Source organism: Conger conger, chromosome 13, assembly GCF_963514075.1.
Source record: "Conger conger chromosome 13, fConCon1.1, whole genome shotgun sequence".
In the NCBI taxonomy this organism is placed as follows: Eukaryota; Metazoa; Chordata; class Actinopteri; order Anguilliformes; family Congridae; genus Conger; species Conger conger.
Window position 1 is genome coordinate 6,614,849 of NC_083772.1, and position 20,900 is coordinate 6,635,748.

Below are 20,900 nucleotides of genomic sequence, written 5' to 3' on the forward strand. Positions count from 1 at the left end.
CATCGCAGGGCAGCAGTTATCTCAGCATGCCATAATTTTAAATAATTTCCACTACATTTTCACATGAAGCTTTTCCTCTATCCAGCCTTTATCATGTATCATCATTAGCATGTATCCAATAGCCTCTAACCTCTATTCTCCAGCCTTTATCATTCAGCTTTTAGAATTAGCTTCCACTATTTAGCACCCTTTATTAACCTCTGACTCTAGCCAGAAACAAACACCTTGAGGTGCTGCATTATATTACATTACATTAATGGCATTTGGCAGACGCTCTTATATTCTGGAACCACTCGTGTTGTGATCCGCTTGTGCACACTCATAGTTGGATCACAGCTTTGCTTCTGCCAGAGTAAATATGCCAGTCGCAAGTTGAAAGGGTTCAAATGGGTTTCAGGCATTGTTGATTTATAATATGCTCCACGGTGGATAGTTACTGCAGCGCAAGAGCTCTGTTGGAGTTGTGTAAAATATGTATATATTGTTCTTAAACATGTATATATTGTTCCGTTTTATTTTTTTTTGTGCTACCTACCTCTTGTGTGTTTTTGATATGAGTTATGATGTGTTACTGACATGGATGCTACTGCTGCTGTAACGCCATTCCCTCTTGGGCTAAATAAAGTACTCTATCTCTATCTCTATCTATCTCTGTCTATCTATCTCTGTCTATCTCTGTCTATCTCTATCTCTATCTCTCTGTATCTCTGTCTATCTGTATCTGTATCTATTCATCTTATATTAAGGGTTTTCTGCTGGTTTCTGCTGGTTTGTTTCGATACATTGGATGTTACATTACATTACATTACATTACAAGGCATTTAGCAGACGCACTTATCCAGAGCGACGTACAATGAAGTGCAGATCGAACACAGGAAATCAATCAATCAATCAATCGTCTAGCCAGCCAGTCACACGTGTGGGTGGGTGAGTGTGTGTGCATGTGTGCGTGTGTGTGTGCGAGAGTGAGTGAGTGAGTGAGTGTGTGAGTGAGTGTGTGAGTGAGTGAGTGTGTGAGTGAGTGTGTGAGTGAGTGAGTGTGTGAGTGAGTGTGTGAGTGAGTGTGTGAGTGAGTGTGTGAGTGAGTGTGAGTGAGTGTGTGAGTGTGTGAGTGTGTGAGTGTGTGAGTGAGTGTGTGAGTGTGTGAGTGTGTGAGTGTGTGAGTGTGTGAGTCTGTGAGTGTGTGAGTGAGTGAGTGAGTGAGTGAGTGAGTGAGTGAGTGAGTGAGTGAGTGAGTGGGAGTGTGTTCTCATGTTCCTGTGTGTTATTGTGTATGCGTGTGCAAACGGAGCTGTTTTCAGCTCTGAATCATGAATAGTGAACTGTGTGCTGGTGTGTGTACAGGTCCTTGCCTTATGTACACAATGTGTGCAGCCCACGTGCGGGGCGATGGGAGGGGTGCTGTCAGGAGTAACGCAGCGGCCCTGGGCAGGCACAGTGTGTGCTGGGCGGGGCTTAGGGAGGTGGGAATTCCAACGCACTCCCCCATTCAGGTCTGCATCGGCGCTCCTCAGAACGCTTAGTTCTGCGAGCTGCCAGGGGCCCACGCCCAACCCTGCGGCTCCTGACCTGAACTTCTCTCTGGGTGGGACTGCCATTCAGAGCACATGCTTGTATGCGTGCCTGCTTGTGTGCGTGCGTGTGTTCATGTGTTTGGTGTGTGCATGTGTGTCTTTGCGGTGAGTGTGTGCGTATGTGTGTCTGTGTGTGTGTGCGTGCATGTAGATGTGTGCTTGCGGTGTGTGTATGTGTATGTGTTCATGTGTTTGGTGTGTGTATGTGTGTCTTTGCGGTGAGTGTGTGTGTGTGTGGTGTGAGTGTGTCTGTGTGTGTGTGAGTGTGTGTTTGTGTGTGTTTGTTTGTGAGTGTGAGTGTGTGTGAGACTGTGTGTAGATGTGTATGGATGTGAGTGTGTGTGTGTGTATATGTGTGAGTGTGCGTGTGTGTGATACAGTGTGTGTGGATGTGAGTGTGTATGTGAGTGTGTGTGTGTGGATGCGTGTGTGTGTTGGTGTTGTGTGTGTGTTGGTGTTGTGTGTGTGTGTGTGAGTGTGTGTGTGAGTCTGTGTGTGGATATGTGTGGATGCGTGTGGATGCGTGTGTGTGTATTTGTAGATGTGTGTGTGTGTGTGTGTGTGTGTGTGTGTGTGTGTATATGTAGATGTGTGTGAGTGTGTGAGTGTGTGAGTGTGTGTGTGTGTGTGTGTGTGTGTGAGTGTGTGTGTGTGTGTGTGTGTGTATATGTAGATGTGTGTGAGTGAGTGTGTGTGTTGGTGTTGTGTGTGTGTGTGTGTGTGTGTTGGATGCTATTGCTCAGGGCTGTGGTTGCCAGCGCAGGTCTTTGTGTCAGGGACCCTGTGTCAGGGAGATGGACAGTAGGACACTGTGTGCGTCCAGAACAGGAAGGAAGTGGCAATGGCTGGCACTGAACCCCTCTCCTTTTTCCCTCCCTCCCTCCCTCCCTCTCTCAGACCTCAATTACTGCGGCACCCACCAGCCCTGCAAGAACGGGGGCACCTGCGCCAACACAGAACCTGACGAGTACCAGTGCGTGTGCCAGGAGGGCTTTCGGGGTCGTAACTGTACCATCGGTGAGTGGAGGAACCCGCCACCGTCCCGGGGCGTTAACCTCTCCGTCCTGGCTGAAGACTTCATTACTTGGCTTAATTAAATAGTTGGCTTGTTTGATGAGAGCTAAGCCCAGTTTATTGTGCTGCGGAGACCCACCGGGCCTGACTCATTATGTGCATTAGACTGGGACCCTCAAGGCCTGGAGTTCACATGCACCGTGAACTGTTTGTTGTCTGTTTTTTTTTTCTCTCTAGCGATATACTGTTTGCATGCTGTTCAGGCATAGAGTTGGCCCTCCCTGTGCTGTACAGCGTTTAACTATTGTTCTGTTTTCTTGCCACTTCTCTTGCCTCACTCTCTCTCTCTTTCTCCCCTTTCTCTCTCATACTCTCCCGCCTCTCTCTCTCTCTCCTCTCTCTATCCCTCACTCTCTCTCTCCCTCTCCCCCTCTCCTCTCTGCCTCTCTCCCTCTCTCCCGCTCCCAATCTTTTCTTTCCATTTTTATTGTGTCTGCCTGCGCAGTGGAGCACGCCTGCCTCTCGGGCCCCTGTCTTAACGCCGGGACCTGCGTGGAGGACAACACAGGCTTCAGCTGTGTCTGCGCTCACGGCTGGACCGGACACGACTGCGCCGCCGGTAATCAGGCCCAATCAGCACTGCGACTGCGCCGTCCGGCAAACACACATCCCAATCAGACGGCCAGGATACGCGGCGCTAGTGCAGCCAAAACACCGGTCACACCAACGACAACAATCCGGCAACATGAGCTGATTCATAGATTCCCCCAGCAAGCCAGTTAGTTAATTGGTCTAAGCCTTTAAGTGAACATGTGTGTTTGGTCTGCAGTAGCCTTCACCCCGGGGACGCCTCCCCTCTTCTTAATGCAATTTCACAAGACCCAGGGCAGTGTATCACAAAGCAGGATTACTAAGTTAGCTGGTCACTGAGTAAAATTCGGAACCCTTGCAGAACTGGAACACGGACTGAAGTAAGAACAGCCTGTCTTTCTCTTGTCAACTTATCCAGCTAACTCGCTAAATCCTGCTTTGTGATGCATCCCCTAAAGCTACAAGTAGACGACACTGTGTCGACATTGCGAGGGACATTGAAAGGAATTTCTGAATGAGCGTTTGTCTCACGGATAAGGGGAGCGAAAGTGAAAATGTGGAAACGCAACCGTCTTCCAACAGCTCAGTATTATTCGCCCTGCAGAAGTCCCAACACTATTGGACTTGTGGTGTGGCCCCACACCTTGAGAAGTGACCTTAAACGGGCGTTTCCATGTTTATGTTACCTACCTGTGTGCCGCACAATGGTAGTAGTTCCTGTCGCACAGCATGTGACCATCCTTAATGGTAAATAGTATTCGGCTTTTCAAATTTGATTTTTTTAAATTTGTGTGTGTGCTGTCCCTGTGTGACGGTGAGCCGAGCAGCCTTGTATACAAAGTGTGGGGCGAGAGGAAAGTTTGTGGATCACAGCCTGTTTACCATATACATATGGACACCGTTATGTACACATATAGTGGGGTGCAAAATGATCGAAAGCAAACCTGAACTCTAAATAGTACAGAGTTAAACATGGGTGTTGTCTCAAGGTCTCATGTTTACAGAGTTAATCATGAGATCTTTCTGCACATTTGAAAGAAAGATTGCTTTTTATTTTCATTTTTTACTGTTTATACATTTTTTTTTTTTTTAAAGGAAAAGGGCCCTGCGCAAAAGTTTGAGAAAGTTTCTGGATTATTCTTTGTTTCTTTTTTAAAAGATTAAGGCCCAGACCCAGGGCTTCAATGAATCAGGTGAATATAATTCCAGGGCTCAACCTTTTATTCTGAAGCAACACCAACACCACCACCAGTATCCAACCGCAGTGGCTGTTCTGTCTGGTGTTAACAACCATGGGTTCCTCAAAACAGTTGTCCATAGATTTCAGAATGAAGATTGTTTATTTCCACCAGAAGGCTACAAAATGTTTCAAACTACCTATTTTGTATTTCAAAAGTTAAATGGAACAGTTGAAGTCAAGGCAAGGTCTGGAAGACCAAGAAAGGTTTCAGATAGAATGGCCCGAGATCTGGTGAGAAATGTTCAGAAGAACCCACACGTCACTGCAAAAGACCTGAAAAAAAGAGTCGCAGACACAGGTCTGGTTGCTCACTTTAAACAACAAAGACCTACATAGAGTTTCCAGAAAGAACAACCTAATGGAGGTGGATCCATTATGCTTTGCAGTTGTGTTGTGAATATTATTGAAACATGCAGTACATGCAAGGAGGCCAAAGAATATTTCTGAGCTAGAGGTGTTCTACCAGTAATAATTGGGAAAAATTCCAAAAGTGAGAATTGAAGTGTTTATAAGCTGTTATAGTTGCCCAAGGAGGAGTTCTAAAGTACTAACTGACTGGATTTCCAAACTTTTGCACAGGGCCTTATTCCTTTTTTATTAGTTTGAAACTGTAAAAATGTTAAATAAAAAGTAATCTTGCTTTAAAATGTGAAGAAATGTGTCATGTTTAACGTTGTAGAGGTCAGGTTCGCTTCTGTTCACTTAAATATTCATTGTAAATGGCTTTTTGACCTGGGGTGCCTACATTTCTGCACACTACTGTACATACAGACACACACACATATAGTACATACATACATACACACGCAAAAAATACACAATACACAATCATATACACATCGATCTGCACTCATACACAATCATATACATATCTACACACACACACACACACACACACTCACACACATACACACACACATCCACACACACAGAAGCTTTTTCCCCCGTGGTCGTACTATGAACTGGATTTACTATGCTGCAGTAAAAAGCGTCACACCACAGTTCATTTCTGAACACTGCCCTGCACTCATGTTCACTGAAGGATTTGGGAAGTATTCCCTGAACTATGTTTTAGCCTTACAACGATGTTACGACTATGTTTGTGCCGACTGCTGGCCAGAAAGAAAAATGCCCTCTGTTGGGGGGCTGTTTTTATTCGGGACCCCAGCCAGGAAAGCAGCTCTAGCCCTGGGGGGGGGGGGGGGGGGGTGAATTTCATTGTACGTGATGTGAGCGCTTAAAGTGGTCTTCCAAAAACAAAACACAAAATGATGACTGGGAGTAATGGGTGGCACCCGGCTGAGCTGTGGAAGTGCTTGGTGCCAGGCCTGCATGAGGGTACCGACTCCTCCTGTCTCTGTTTTTAATTCCTCTCCGGAGAAGTGGAACCAGGCTCAATTCTACCCTTCACACACACACACACACACACACACACACGCATACATACATACATACATACATACATACATACATACTGGCACACACACCTACTGGCACACGCATTCGCCACACTCATCTGTAAATTAGTACATGCTTACATACACACACACACACACACACATACACAGAAATACACATGTACATGCGCACATATACACAAACACCCTCCCCTCCCTCTGGATGGGATTGCCAGCCAGCAGAAATCACCCCAAATGTGCTAAATGTGCAGGCAATTTTGTTTTTAGTGTGCACAGGAAACAAAGCCAGTGAGTAAGGAATGACAACATCCCCCCGTCATACGTGCCCCCCCCCACTCCTCTTCCACTGCATTTCTTTGTGTCATTGCATAGGTGCAGCACGTACACACGCGTCCAGGGTACGTTCTACTTTTCTGTTATGATTGATCAATGTACTGACTGATTGGCACATTGACCGAATAATTGTATTTGTGTGTGTATGTGTGTGCATGTGTGTGTGTTTGTGTGCGTGCGTGTGGGTGTGTGTGTGTGTGTGTTTTGTGTGTGTGTGTGTGTGTTTTGTGTGTGTGGGGGTGTGTGCATGTGTGTGTCCACGTGTGTGTGTGCGTGTGTGTGTCCGTGTGTGTGTGTGTGTATGTTTTTGTGTGTGTGTGTGTATGTTTGTGTGTGTGTGTGTGTTTGTGTGTGTGTGTGTTTGTGTGTGTGTGTGTATGTTTGTGTTTGTATGTTTGTGTGTGTTTGTGTGTGCGTGTGTGCGTGTGTGTGCGTGTGTGCGTGTGTGCGTGCGTGTGTGCGTGTGCGTGTTTGTGTGTGTGTGTGTGTATGTTTGTGTGTGTATGTTTTTGTGTGTGTGTGCGTGTGTGTGCGTGTGCGTGTGCGTGCGTGCGTGTGCGTGTGTGTATACTCCCCTCTGCAGCAGTGGAGCAGTGTGCCTCCAGCCCGTGCGCACAGGGGTCGACGTGTCTGGAGCAGCCAGAAGGGTTCCAGTGTGTGTGCGCGCCCGGGTGGTCCGGCAGAACCTGCCAACTGGGTGAGCTGGAGACCAGACAGCATCCAGCACCGGCACTGCGCCTTCCACTGACACCCACACAGCCATTACCTCAGCCACCACCAATGTGCAGCACCCACCAGAACTACAACATTCCCTGGAATAGATTCAGGCAATATGCAAAAACATTGGGCTCATCTTCATAGCCATATAACTGTGCAGTGGTCTACAAATCCACTTACTGGCATTATTTTCAGTACGCCACACTGAGACTTGAAATAATTGTGTATTTCTATCTGTGTAAACAAATTTGGGCAATAAGGTTAAATATGTAGAGCCAGTACAGGCCATACAGACAATGCCTGCCATTCGAAATTCAGTTTGTGTTTCTACAGTTTCATACGCTGGGTCTGCAGAAGGCACTTTTCCTGGAGAGAGTTTCTTGAAGGCTGTAATTACCTGTCATAACTGCACCATTCTCTCCAGCTCATGGGCTGAGGCGGCTCTTTAGATCCTGCCTCTGAATTGATTCCTGTTTAATTGCTTGTTTGGGGCTATGCGCAGAGATGCGCTGCAGTCTAATCTGTATGCCTCGTCGTGCTAAATGAGTATATTTTATGCGAGCAGATATCCCTGATCTCTCTGCCGCAGAATAATACCGCGGTTTCGCAGAAATGCGTCTCCAAGGAAACATGACATCTCGTTAGCGGGACAGGCTCGCACGACAGACATGTGGTCTCGTTAACTGACATCTTCACTCGTTAACTGACATCTTCACTCGGGCTGTGTTCATTTCTCAGTGGGTGATTTCGGGTTCATACGAGTGGATTGTTTTTCTCTTCCTGTGATTTGGGGACGGCCCACGCAGGGATCCCTGCAGCTGAATGGCATGCTTGCTCGTTCCCCGGGCTCCTGCCCCACCCTTAGACACACTCGTGCTTGTGTTTGATCTGCACTTCGTTGTACGTCGCGCTGGATAAGGGCGTCTGCTAAATGCCTCGTAATGTATTGTAGACAGGTACCACTGCGCAGTCCCAGGGCCTCTCCTGCTTTAAGATGGATGTGCAGTCAGGCATCCACAGGCCTACTGACGACCCAGTTCAGCAATACATGCAGTTTGGTTTGGGAATTTTGTAAATAGTATGATTATACGCATGTCCCCTTTGGTAGTGTGTTAACGCTCCCCAGTGCATTGTATTCCTGACTGCAAGATGATTTGATCTGCATTACTAACCTTGTGCTTTTATATGTAAACATTTTTGCAGAGGTGCGGAGTACCAGCAAGTTTAAGACCTCAGGTCTTCACCTTTGCGAACAGTAAAAGCATCAAAAGTGGCAATAACATGTGAAACAATAAAGCAATAAAAATGTGCAATAAATTATACAGAATCAATTATCACTAGAAACACGTTCCTCAGTGTATAGCATGACTTAGCAAGTCCACAAGCACGAGTGCGCCAGTGAGAGTGCGTATGTGTGTGCAATGCAAGTCCATGAACGTGTGTGTCTTGTGTGTGTGTTTGCATTGCTCTTGCGTTTTTCCTCTGCGTTACGGTGTGTTGAGCAATGGCAGCTTGGAAGACTTCCCAGGTGTGCAATAGGCGGGCCTGTGAGCTGTTCTCACGGTAACGGTGGCGTTCGTTCCCACGTTCTCCTCCGCCACTCCTGACACGGCGCAGGACGGGACCTGTAGCTGCCTGTCTGAGCAGCTCCGTTGCAGGGTTTAGACCGGACTTGTGAGCATATGGTTGTAGGTTTGAATCCCTGCTGTACTGGTGTTGCCAGTGATATCCCAGAGAAAGGCAGCCCAGCACGCAAATGACTTGATTTGCTTCCGTAAATATGCAACTGCATATATTAATATTATGTCCAATCTGAGGGTTTGCCATACTTAAAAGTATAATCGGTCATTTCGGACTTCTAACGGTCAAAAGAGGAATAGCAGCAACAATCACGTTCAAACCACAACACTGTTTATCCCTCCCCCTTCTCTGTGAAACGCGCTGACGTTGAAACGCCATTAGAACCAATTTTCAACCAATGAGCTTGAATTATTGTGCAGTTATATAATGTTTTGGTACATACCTCATACCTGCCCCTGTTCATGAATAGCCCCACCCTCTCTGCTCATATCTGCCCCTGTTCATGAATATCCGTGAACTGTATATTTTGAAACCTGAATTTAAGGACTATATACACAATGAGCATTGAAATCCATTGGTCTTGTAACACTGTTTTAACACAAAAATATCTTATCTATTGTACCTTTAAGGCAGTCATTTTTTTCTGCATCCCACGGTCCATTTCTAACGCACTCTGGTCTAAAAAAGATGGCTGCAGAGTTACGGACTGCATTCACAGTCCCGGTTATCTACTGTGTCGAAGGTTAGAGGAGAACCAGGAAATGGCTGTTTATCTGTACTGCATCTTGGTTGTGGAACATTTTTCCAAAGGCTCTTAGATTAGAGGAAGTTGTATCGTTACCTGAATTTAGTGCCAAAAATATTTGAAATCGGCAGTTCTATTTAAGCAAGTTCTGTATTATTCTCTATAATTTCGTTTTGTGGTTGGCCTACGTGCAAAGACAGCATGTAACGTGTCTCTCACTGCTGACCTTCTTTGTACAGCAGGTCTCTGTTTCCCAAGCTCAAGAGATCTTCTGCTGAAATATAGGTTGAATTGTGAAAAAAAACAACAAAAACAAAATGGCTCCTCTCCAGCAGTTTGATTGTGCTCGGCTAATGAGAATGATTCAGGACTGCGCAGTGGCCACCCAGTGCCCAATGCTGCAGCCCAAGTGTGTTAGTTAGTAACGGGCGTGTCCTTCCTCTTTCTGTCTCCGCAGATATCAACGAATGCGAGGCGGAGCTGTGTGTCAATGCCCAAGGGTGCCGCAACCTGATTGGTGGATACCTTTGCCAATGTCTGCCGGGATGGACCGGGCTGAACTGCGACATTGGTTAGCGTTGGAGAAAAGAGTGAAGTGTGAAGAGACAGGGATGGAGGGAGGGAAAATGAGAGAGGGAGAGGGACGGGTAGGTGGAAAGCTGGAGGGAGACAGAAGGAGAGTGAAGGAGTTGGAGGAAGAAAGGACAGGGGAGATTGTAAAGGTGGAACGAGCAAGCTAGATGGACAAACAATAGTAGATGTCTGCATTTATATAGCGCCTTTATCCAAAGCAGTGTACAATTGAGAGGTGACGCTCACACACACACACACACACACACACACACACACACACACCGATTGGCTGCCATGCAAGGCACCAACCAGCTTGTCAGGAGCAGGGTCAGGTGTCTTGCTCAGGGACATTTCGAGACATCCAGGGCGGGATCGAACTGGCAATCCTCTGACCGCCAGACGACAGCTCTTGCCTCCCGAGTCAATGTCACCCCAACAAATTTGCAGGAAGGGAGAGAATCATTAACAGTCATTGGTGTGAAGGCAAGCCTTATTTCTCATTGCAGACACCCAACGTTTTTGGTGTGTTGTGCTATCCCTGCTGATAGAGTGATTATGAAAAGCATGGAGATGCAGGAGTAGGAAATGACTCTTGAGTGCTGGCTCCTGACTGTTTCTGTTTGCACCTTGCCTGTCCACCCATCTGTCTGTCTCCTCCACAGCTAACGGCAGCTGCCAGGGGAGGTGTCTCAACGGGGGGAGCTGTGAGGTGCGTGCTCGGACCGTCCAGTGGTTGTATTCCTGTTCTATCCCATCTTTCCCACGGATTTACTTTGATGTTGATTTTGACACCCCTGCTGGGTGTGGTGCTAACATAAATTTCAAAGTTGGACATGAGACATTCATGATACATGAGATGGAAAGGAACACCTTATTTTAAATTGGTGTTGTAGTGATTTGAGGATTGATTGGTGCTTCGATGTACACTGTCAATTTTAAAGCCTTTGTTTTTTTTCTGTCACTAAAAGGTCTGGTAATCTCTCCTGTGTGTGTGTTTGTGTGTGTGTGTGTGTGTGTGTGCATGTGTACGTGTGTGTGTGGGTGTGTTTTGTGTGTGTGTGTTTCTGTGTGTGGACCCACAGGAGAGTCTGTCAGGGTTCCAGTGCCACTGCTTGCCAGGTTTCTCTGGGAAGTACTGCCAGAACGAGCCCAGGGCCTGTGACAGCGGCCCCTGCCTGCACGGAGGACAGTGTGTGGAGGAGGAAGGGGGAGCCATGCTGTGCCACTGCTCATTGGGCTACACGGGCCCACGCTGCGAGGTCAGCCAGTCCCACTTCCTGTCTTCCTCTCTCCAACTTCCTGTCTGCCATTTCCCCTTCCTCATACTTCTCTGTCGCCTTTTTTTTAGGTCGTGGACTTCTGCAACCCCAACCCCTGCCACCAGGGAGTGCCCTGTCGGAGCACCGAGGGAGGGTACTTGTGTGCCTGCCCGGAAGGTTACCATGGCAACGAATGCATGAGCCTTAAGGATACCTGCCATGGACAGCAGTGTACAGGTATGAGCAGAGAGGGTGGGGCTATTCATGAACAGGGGCAGGTATGAGCAGAGAGGGTGGGGCTATTCATGAACAGGGGCAGGTATGAGCAGATTAGGTGGGGCTATTCATGAACAGGGGCAGGTATGAGCAGAGAGGGTGGGGCTATTCATGAACAGGGGCAGGTATGAGCAGATAAGGTGGGGCTATTCATGAACAGGGGCAGGTATGTGCAGCGCGGGTGGGGCTATTCATGAACAGGGGCAGGTATGAGCAGAGCGGGTGGGGCTATTCATGAACAGGGCCAGGTATGAGCAGAGAGGGTGGGGCTATTCATGAACAGGGGCAGGTATGAGCAGAGAGGGTGGGCTATTCATGAACAGGGGCAGGTATGAGCAGATAAGGTGGGGCTATTCATGAACAGGGGCAGGTATGAGCAGATAAGGTGGGGCTATTCATGAACAGGGGCAGGTATGAGCAGAGAGGGTGGGCCTATTCATGAACAGGGGCAGGTATGAGCAGATAAGGTGGGGCTATTCATGAACAGGGGCAGGTATGAGCAGAGCGGATGGGGCTATTCATGAACAGGGGCAGGTATGAGCAGAGAGGGTGGGGCTATTCATGAACAGGGAGAGGTCATTTGCCAGCATATTTGTCAGGTCCATGAAGCTCTGTTGTGTCGTGTTGTCTACGTACTGGGTTGTTTGTGGCCTGTGTTGTCCCAGCCTGTATTGTCTGTATTGTGTTGTTTGTAGCCTGTATTGTGTGACTACCTGTTTTTGCTGTAACTATATTGAAGTCAAAGGCAAATTTACAGAAAAGGGACCAGCAGGAGGGAGGTGTGGTTGGTCTGCAGTAATGTATGGTACGTCTATTGATACTTAATGCGTTTGTGCTCTTCGTTTACTTCCGTCCCTTTGGCTCCTCTCCGGCTCTCCCTCCTCACCTCCTCCCTCTCTTCTATCATCCTCACCCTCCTCTTCTCTCCCTCTCTCCCTCTCCCTGTGCTCTCCCCTGCAGGCGCCATGTCAGGCCCCGCGGGGGGTGGCGTCAGCATGTACACGGTGCTGCTGGGGGTGCTGGTGCTGCTGGCGGTGGGCGTGTGCGTGGGCTGCGGACTGCTCCTGTCCCGGCTGTGCAGACAGAGGCGCAAGCAGGAGCCGCAGAGGACAGGGCCCGAGGCGGGCATCAACAACCAGCGCGAGTTCGTCACCCTCATCCGCAACCTGGACCGGCCCTCGCCCCTGCCGCCGGCCCGGCCTGCCTCCCCCGCCCCCTGCCGCTGCGAGGAGATCGAGCTGACCCTGCCCCCGGCCCCCGTCTCCTCCTCCGCCCCCGTCCCTGCCCTCAAACCCGCCCACGCCCCCAAAACCGACATCTCCAACCGCGAGAGGGAGAAGCTTAACCGCTTCCACTACCCCGACAACCAGGAGCTGGAGGTGTGACGCCGTAACCCCCTGACCTCTCACCTTTGACCTCTGGCCTGGCCTGGGCTGAGAGCAGGGCCTTTGTCACAGAGGAGAGGTGTGGTCCCGATGGGGACTAGTCCCTGGCCTGAGCTGGAAAGGTTGTTGTTCCGCCGGGCACCCAGCCATTTGATCTCCCCCCCTGCTCCTATCCCCTCCCCTCCTGCACGCTGTAATTACCAGTTGCTGGAAAGTCTTGTTCTGAACTCTGACCCCTGCCCCCTCATGTGGTCTGCCCCGAGGCCCTGGTGAACGCACACTTACACTCTGCTCTCTGAGACTCACCCATTATCACCCTCATTTCTGGATCTTTTTTTTTTGGGGGGGGGGTGGGTTGCTCTCATTACCCTGCCCCAGATTAACTGAACCTCCATCCCCCCAGTTGCTCGAGGGAGATTGATAGGAGCGGAAGGGAGGAGTACCAACCTGTTTTTAATTTCACTGAGATATTTTCCTCATCCATTCAGCAGAAGAAAGAAGCAATTGTTTGCCATTATTACTGTGCGTGTGTGAGTGTGTGTGAGTGTGTGTGAAAGCACAGGACATGCTGTGTTTTAACGGGGCGAGGCTGGACCCCATTTCAGACTCGCCAGAGTCTCCGCTGTGACCCAGTGTATCCTGGAGTCATGTGACCTGGTGGAGCAGGATGTGCTACTAAATGCTGTCGTCACGTGATCTTGTGGAACGGGGTGTGACTGCTGAACCCCGAGTCATATGACCTGATGGAACGGGAAGTGACTGCTGAACCCTGGATCCATGTGACCTGGTGGAGCAGGAACTGAACCCTGTCTAGCTGAGGATTCTACTGGCGAAAGGTATACACTCGCACGGCGGCCATGGACACGTGAACAAACCAAGGGGTGACAAACAGAAAAGATGGAATAAACTCAATGTTCGAGTGAGGGTTTCAGAGCAAACATCAGAGAAAGGAAGACTACTACAGACCAGTGAAAGACTGAGCTGTGGAAATGTGTCAGAGGTTGTTGAAGATGTATGGTTTTGATACATGTTTGTAAATATCACTATTGTATATATGCTGTATATATTGGTATTATCTCTTAATATTTTGTACCGTTGATTGTCCCAGAACGTCACCAATTTTACTTGGTCTTCTTTTTAATCCTCTCTCCTATAATTAAATGGTGGCTGAGCAAGTCTGGACTGTTCTGTAATTAAAGTGCATTGATTGCCAAAACTGACCACGGGTTTATTTTTAATGTGTGCTGCACACATGTGTGTTCAGGTTTATTTGAGATATATTGACTGTGTGAAGCTGAGACTCAGTGTGCAGCTGTGATGTGTGTGTGTGTGTGTGTGTGTGTGTGTGTGTGTGTGAGTGTGTGAGTGTGTGAGTGTGTGAGTGTGTGAGAGAGAGAGATAGAGAGAGTGATTGATTGATATGTAGGTAGATAAATAGAGAGAGAGATAGAGGGAGATAATGAGAGCATGTGATAATGTAAGTAAGATTCAGTATGTATGTAATGAGGCTGGGGGAGTGAGAACTGAAATCATTTCTGAACAACTTCTGCCCTCTCTGGACAGGGTGAGTACTTCCTGTCTCCACCCGTCCCCACAGAAACACAGGAAGTACACCTGAAACCCTGCTCCCACCTCACAGAAACACAGGAAGTACACCTAAAGCCCCCCTCCCACCTCACAGAAACACAGGAAGTACACCTGAAACCCCGCTCCCACCTCACAGAAACACAGGAAGTACACCTAAAGCCCCCCTCCCACCTCACAGAAACACAGGAAGTACACCTAAAGCCCCACTGCCGCCTCACAGAAACACAGGAAGTACACCTAAAGCCCCACTGCCGCCTCACAGAAACACAGGAAGTACAACTAAACCCCCCCCCCTCCCACTGCCACCTCACAGAAACACAGGAGGTACACCTGAAAGCCCCGCTCCCACCTCACAGAAACACAGGAGGTACACCTGAAAGCCCCGCTCCCACCTCACAGAAACACAGGAAGTATAACTAAACCCCCCCCCCCCCATCCACTTTGGTTGACCAGTCAGTTTGAAACTCTGAGGTTTCACTGCTATATTACATAATTTAGCATCTACACACTTACCAAGACACTCACCCAGTGCTTTTCTGCTATAGATGTATGGAGGCAAATTTTACTCACAGAGTGTACAGAGACACGTAGAGTATGATACTCAAGTAGGCTTTAGTCATTAAAACCTTCTATCTTTATTTACTCTATTACATTCACTCATCATGGCCAGGAACAGCTGACTGGGTTGAAGTTAAATTATTCAAACTAATTTGAAGAACAACAAGGCCTTGTTGACTAAGGTCTTTTAAGAGTGAGGTGTGACATTCCTACCACACGGTGGCCCCGAAGTGCAAAACATCGCAATACAGTGGCATCTAGTGGCCATAGATGTACATTCACATCATTGAGAGTGACCGTGGTTTTGATTTCCCCATAACAAGGGATTAGTCAGAAAAAGATATTGTCGGTCCACGTAATTTCCCTAACAGAGCAAATTTCAATTTAGATGGTTCAGTTCATTTTTATTTTGTCATTATGATTTCAAGTAAGTTCTTTTTTTGTTTTTCTTTTTTTTAAACAAAGTTAGTATTTATTTAAAGAAACCCAATTTCAGGATTAGATAGAATCCAAAGTATCTCCCATCTCACACACACAGTTTGTTTTTTTAGGTATTTTAGTGTATTTTCCAAAATCCAAAACTAAAATCTGCAATGTTGTTGGGCTGTCAGTGGTGTGTGTAAATACCGTTCATGTGGCTTCTTGCTTAAGCCTTCTGGACTATTTTAGTCATTGACCATCATCTTCCGGTTTTCTCAAGTTCCTCTTTCTACTGAAATATCACAATGCCTCAGAATGCATGAAACTTTATTGGAGCTCTAGCAGCAGAAATGGCAGAATCTACAGTTTCAAAAGATATGGGTATATACGCTGAACTGACCTCTCCACACCATGATGTGTACTGTACAGTGGGCCAGACCACACCCAACAGCCCAAGAGCACAGCACACAGGTAAGAACACCTGTACAGCCCATTCTGGAATAGCAGTTGATGTACTCGACTAGAGCGACATGTGATGAAGTCAATTTTCAGGGCTATGGTATAGTATAACAAATGAAATACATATGAAAGCCAAGTGAATATCCTCCCTGCAATGGAAACAAACAGTAATGTTTCACAGGATTTCATCCATGTCTTTTCATAGTGCAATAATGACAATAAGGAGCATAATTGTTTAATGACAGAGTTTCATTATTTTATCCCTGCATTGCTTGTGGCCACAGAGACAGTTGGCCGAAGCTCCCACCCCTATAGGCTGGCTGCCGTGTGTCTGGGGCTGCTGTGTGCTCTCTTATTGGCTGCCACTATAGTCCTGTGTGTCCTCTGTGAGTATCTCTGTGAGCAAATCTTGAAATTCACATAGTAAATTATCTGCAGCAATATCCTTATAGAGCCCAAATAAACAAAATGTTTTAACTAAAATCCTATTAAACTGTGTAATTGAACAGTTTAGAAATGAACAGTCTAGAAAAAACAATTCCCTCTTTTGGCAATAACATAAAATAACATTTTAAATAGTTTTTTCCTAGCTTGCCTAACTTTCTCAATTCGCAAAAACATGTGGTGTGTGGTGATGTGGTGAACCGAATGGGGGTAAACGTCCTTAATTCTAAGAAAGGATGTCCTCTTGTTTATTAGATACACGCCTGTCAAAGAACAATTCAATGCTGGAGAGAGAGCAACTGGATTTTACTGAAGAGATAGGCGACAATGGCTCAGGAGGTAAGGGCAGTCGGAGGGTTGCCAGTTCAATCCCACCCTGGGTTGGTTTGTGTGTGTGTGTGTGTGTGTGTGTGTATGTGTATGTGCGCATTTGTGAATGGGTGAATGAGAAGAATCAATTGTCCAGTGCTTTGGATACAGGCGCTATATAAATGCAGACATATACCATTTAGAAAGACGAGCTACAGAGAAGCTACAGCACAGTTTTTAAGAAACTCACATCCATGGAGCAGTACTACCCCCTCAGTACTCACACAGTGAGTGCTGCTACTCTGGTCATTTACTGTTTTATTTTTACCCTCTTACTTATGTTGAGGTAACACAGAAAACTGTTTCCTGTTCTTCCTGTACAGACAGTGAGTGTCCACAGGGCTGGGAGCAGTTCTACTCCAAGTGTTACTACTTCTCCACGGAGAGGAAGAGCTGGAAGGACAGTCGCAGAGACTGCTTAAGACGGGGAGCTGACCTGGTGATTATAGAGAGTGACGAGGAGCAGGTGAGGTTCAGTGAAAGCAGTGAATGGATGAGGCAGTGGGTTATGCATTTATAATTAGCCAATTATTTATGGTTAATTGTGTTTCTCATATCCTGTTGGCTCTTACAATCTGCCAATAGTATTATTCCAATATTCGTTATTTAAGTGAATCTCATTTATCTGTGTGGTGTGGCTCTCGCTGTTGCTCAGTATCCGGACACATCCAGAATGAATTGAGTCTCTCTGGGTCTTTAACAGCAGAGTGAGCAGTGAGAGTTATTATGTGTCTGTGTTCAGGAGTTCATCACCAACAGCACTTTCCAAAGAGCCTTTAACTGGATTCGACTGAGTGACTGGGGAACAGAGAGCACCTGGCTCTGGGTGGGTGAACCTTTACTGAGGAGAAGGTAAGAGTCCTTGCACACACAGTACCGGGCATGAATATACAAACAAACAGAAAGTGTGTGATTATGTGCTCATGGCTGTAGTTATCTGCTATGGTATGTGCTAATGGCTATAGTTATGTGCTATGGTATGTGTTATGGCTGTAGTTGTGTGTTGTTGTGTGCGAATGGCTGTATTTGTGTGTTGTCATGTGTTAATGGCTGTAGTTGGCTGTAGTTGTGTGTTGTTATGTGCTGATGGCTGTAGTTGTGTGTTGTTATCTGCTGATGGCTGTAGTTGTGTGTTGGAGCAGCCTGTAGCATAGTGGTTAAGGTAAAAGACTAGGACACCCAAGGTTGGTGGTTCTAATCCCGGTGTGGCTGTAACAGGTGAGCAATTGCCTGAGTCTGAGGTGGGATTTGAACCCTCGCCTCTCACTTGTCCAAATATTTGTTGAACAAACGCTTTACCAGTCAGCTAGAGATGAACTCACCACTAGCCAAGGGCAACAACGTTCTTTTTGAATATGAGGGTTACATCATTAGGGAGTGTTGTCGCGATAACCTGCTACCAGCCTTCGCTTTCACTGCACTTCACCATGCTTACTAGCGAACTAGCTGAGCTAAACATGCTACATAGCCACAATAAGATCCGCACAGCCAGCCCTTAACCATGCATTGCTCCAGGGGAGGATTGTCTCCTGCTTAGTCTAATCAACTGTACGTCGCTCTGGATAAGAGCGTCTGCCAAATGCCAATAATGTAATGTAATGTAATGATTCTGAGCAACATCTGATTCTGAACTATGAATGTTCCTCCGCTGCTAGTCAGTCATTGATCTACATTTTCACTGTCTAAACTCTGCTTCTGCGTTTGCAGCGTCACACAGTGCACTATCATAGACAGCACTATACAGAAAATGTGAAGGAGTCACTGGATCTCTGTAGGAAACAAGAGAGAAACAGAGCTCCTATGTAACATTCAGCGTCTGTGGTTCTCCTGCAGGTTCTTCCTGGGCTATCCTTATGCACTTGATTGTGCCCAGACACCTGTGAATAGATTGGCTGCTCACCTTTGTGCTCAAGACTGGGGATGGATCTGTGAGACAAATGCACTGCTCGCTTAAACAATTTTTATCATTATATGTTTTTGGTTATTTTGTCTTGTGATAGTCAGATGACCATGCCAGGTTTCACTGACAAACCCGGGACCAATAAGCAGATTGAAATGTTACTAATACTATTGGGAATGTGTGGACTATACTGTACATGCTGCTATTTTAACTAGAAATATCTTAATATTTCAAGCGCAAACTGAAGACGCACCTCTTCAAGCAGCACCTCTCTCTGTCCCTCCCTACCTCCCTGTAAACCTTAATTGTTGTCTTTCTGTGAGTTACTTGTGTATCAGGATATTTTAGTTTGGCTAGGTAAGCAGTGTTTGGCTAGTTAAGGGGTTTGTTCATACATTTGCGTGTTACAGATTAAAAAAAAAAAAAAAAAAAAAAAAATCAAGTAGGCCCTGGTCCTTATCTTTGTTGTACAGGTAGCAGTTGAAATTGTACTTCCCTTTAGCGTCTTTCAGCGCACTTTTCCCTGGTTATGGGTATGCACTTTGTTGTATGTTGCTCTGGATAAGAGCGTCTGCCAAATGCCATTAATGTAATGTAATGTAAAGAAATATGCCTGTAAGACTAATCTTTATCAAATGCATTGAAATTACAATACAAGTGATTATACATGGAGAATATTTTGTTGGCTCTCTGAATATGAATGTTTGTATGAATAATCACACTTCAAATGTTTAATAGTTCTCATTAAGAGACTGTGGGTAGACACCTGCCTATGTCCTCAGCGTGATACTAATAAAAACAGGTCACCGTAGTTTATTAAATCACTAAAGTCACTAAAACCTCTGCATGAGTAGGCTGTGGCATAACTCCCTTGCTCGTTCTCAACACGTAAAAAGCTATTTATTAGGTAGACCTGCACACCAGCTTGTTAATGCAAATATTTAATCAGCCAAACATGTGGCAGCAACTAAATGCATAAGAGCATGCAGACATGGTCAAGAGGTTCAGCTGTTGTTCAGACCAAATAAATACCTAATAAAGTGCTCACTGAGTGTATATGACAGAAACAGTATTTGCTACCTACTGTGTCATGTTATTTGTTTGAGTTTAAAATATAGTATATATTTTATGTAAAAATATAAGTTCGCTCGTTTATCAGTTTTACCTTTTCGATAACATTTGCTTTAATACTCATGAACTGAAAGGTAATATCATCCTGTGGCTCAGTATGAAATAGGTGGAACTAATTCCACAAATGTGATAAAGAATATGCAGGAAACATGAAAAACAATGGGAAACAAAAGTTCAAGAGGTAAGCGAACCATGAAAAAAATATGACCTCTGACTAATAAGGTGCTTGTTATTAGGGTAGTGGTGACAATGGCTCAGGTGGTAAGAGCAGTCGTCTGGCAGTTGGAGAGTTGCTGGTTTGATCTCGCCCTGGGTGTGTCGAAGTGTCCCTGAGCAAGACACCTCACCCCTAAATGCTCCTGATGAGCTGGTTGGTGCTTTGCCTGGCACATGTATGTCTGTGTGTGTGTGTGTGTGTGTATGAATGGGTGAAAGAAAAGCATCAATTGTATAGCCCTTTGGACAAAGCCGCTTTATAAATGCCAGCCATTTACCATTTAGTTGGTCACATCCTTATTACTAATACTGCTGGGGTCCCTTTTGTGCTGATGCTGCTTTATTTGTGATCACAAAGGTGCAACGTCTGCTTCCTGTACAAACTGCACTGAGCTGCTACGCAATCCCACCCTGGATCTGTAGGCTAGTTTGATGTGTTATACCATGTGTATATATCATCAGGAGCAGGATAAAAAATAAAAAACGTAATAATTACCACGCAAACTGCCAAATTTCAGCTCTAATTCTAACTTTAGAGTGGTTTAGGTTTATGGTCACTCTCAGGTACTCTGTGGTTCTGCTTGATTTTATTCTGCTCTTTATAGGAAAAAGCAGTGTGGACTGTATTAGTAATACGAAGTAGTACCCAACAGAGATATACAGTGATATATAACAGATACTCGGGGGATCACCACTGCTAGTGTGAACCCCTTTGATCCTGTAATATCCTACTCAAGCATCAATATTAACACCACTTGAACCCTTTGTGTGACCAACTGTCCCTAACAGGAAGGGCTATAGCAGAGTGAGTGCGTGTGTGCCTGCATGTCTGCGTGTCTGTGTGGGTGTGCGTGCGGGTGTGGATGTAAGCCAGTCATAAGTAACATTTGGTCTCATGCGCTGGTCAGCTTGCTGACTTCCCCCTCCCGGAGCATGCCTTATTAGCCCCCACCTTTTAGCACACATGCCTGTGGGGGAGAGCTGGAGAAGGATTCCTGGAGCCCCCTTCTCTCACATTCGAAGAAACCAAGCAATCTGGGGTGTCTCCTTTCCTTTCATTCACCCAAATCAGGTTTATCCAAAAGGTATATTACCATGAGAGGCACAAAT

At 46.4% G+C, this 20,900-nt stretch overlaps 2 protein-coding genes across 2 annotated transcripts in view; both read left to right on the top strand.

The window, feature by feature from the left end:
• Positions 1-13,922, top strand: part of LOC133108488 (protein jagged-2) — a 42,935-nt gene extending 29,013 nt beyond the window's left edge. The window contains exons 7-14 of the mRNA XM_061218053.1: positions 2,472-2,591; positions 3,094-3,207; positions 6,754-6,867; positions 9,671-9,784; positions 10,449-10,495; positions 10,869-11,045; positions 11,135-11,282; positions 12,282-13,922. Of these exons, the coding sequence (XP_061074037.1) occupies positions 2,472-2,591; positions 3,094-3,207; positions 6,754-6,867; positions 9,671-9,784; positions 10,449-10,495; positions 10,869-11,045; positions 11,135-11,282; positions 12,282-12,706 (1,259 nt within the window). The 3' untranslated portion in view covers positions 12,707-13,922. The remainder of the gene's footprint in view (positions 1-2,471; positions 2,592-3,093; positions 3,208-6,753; positions 6,868-9,670; positions 9,785-10,448; positions 10,496-10,868; positions 11,046-11,134; positions 11,283-12,281) is intronic.
• Positions 13,923-15,592: 1,670 nt separating this feature from the next.
• Positions 15,593-19,471, top strand: LOC133108729 (CD209 antigen-like protein A). Its single transcript, XM_061218430.1, has 6 exons — positions 15,593-15,742; positions 16,015-16,116; positions 16,430-16,513; positions 16,867-17,009; positions 17,286-17,395; positions 18,377-19,471. Exons 1-6 carry the CDS (start codon positions 15,622-15,624, stop codon positions 18,495-18,497), a joined length of 681 nt encoding a protein of 226 aa, XP_061074414.1. The 5' UTR covers positions 15,593-15,621; the 3' UTR covers positions 18,498-19,471.
• Positions 19,472-20,900: the final 1,429 nt, after the last annotated feature.

Bases quoted from the DNA above. Each gene is read 5' to 3' on its own strand.
- LOC133108729 (XM_061218430.1), top strand. From the start codon at position 15,622: ATGGCAGAATCTACAGTTTCAAAAGATATGGGTATATACGCTGAACTG. The intron at 16,117-16,429 runs GTGAGTATCTCT...CTTGTTTATTAG, and splicing joins TATAGTCCTGTGTGTCCTCT to ATACACGCCTGTCAAAGAAC. The intron at 17,396-18,376 runs GTAAGAGTCCTT...GTTCTCCTGCAG, and splicing joins GAACCTTTACTGAGGAGAAG to GTTCTTCCTGGGCTATCCTT.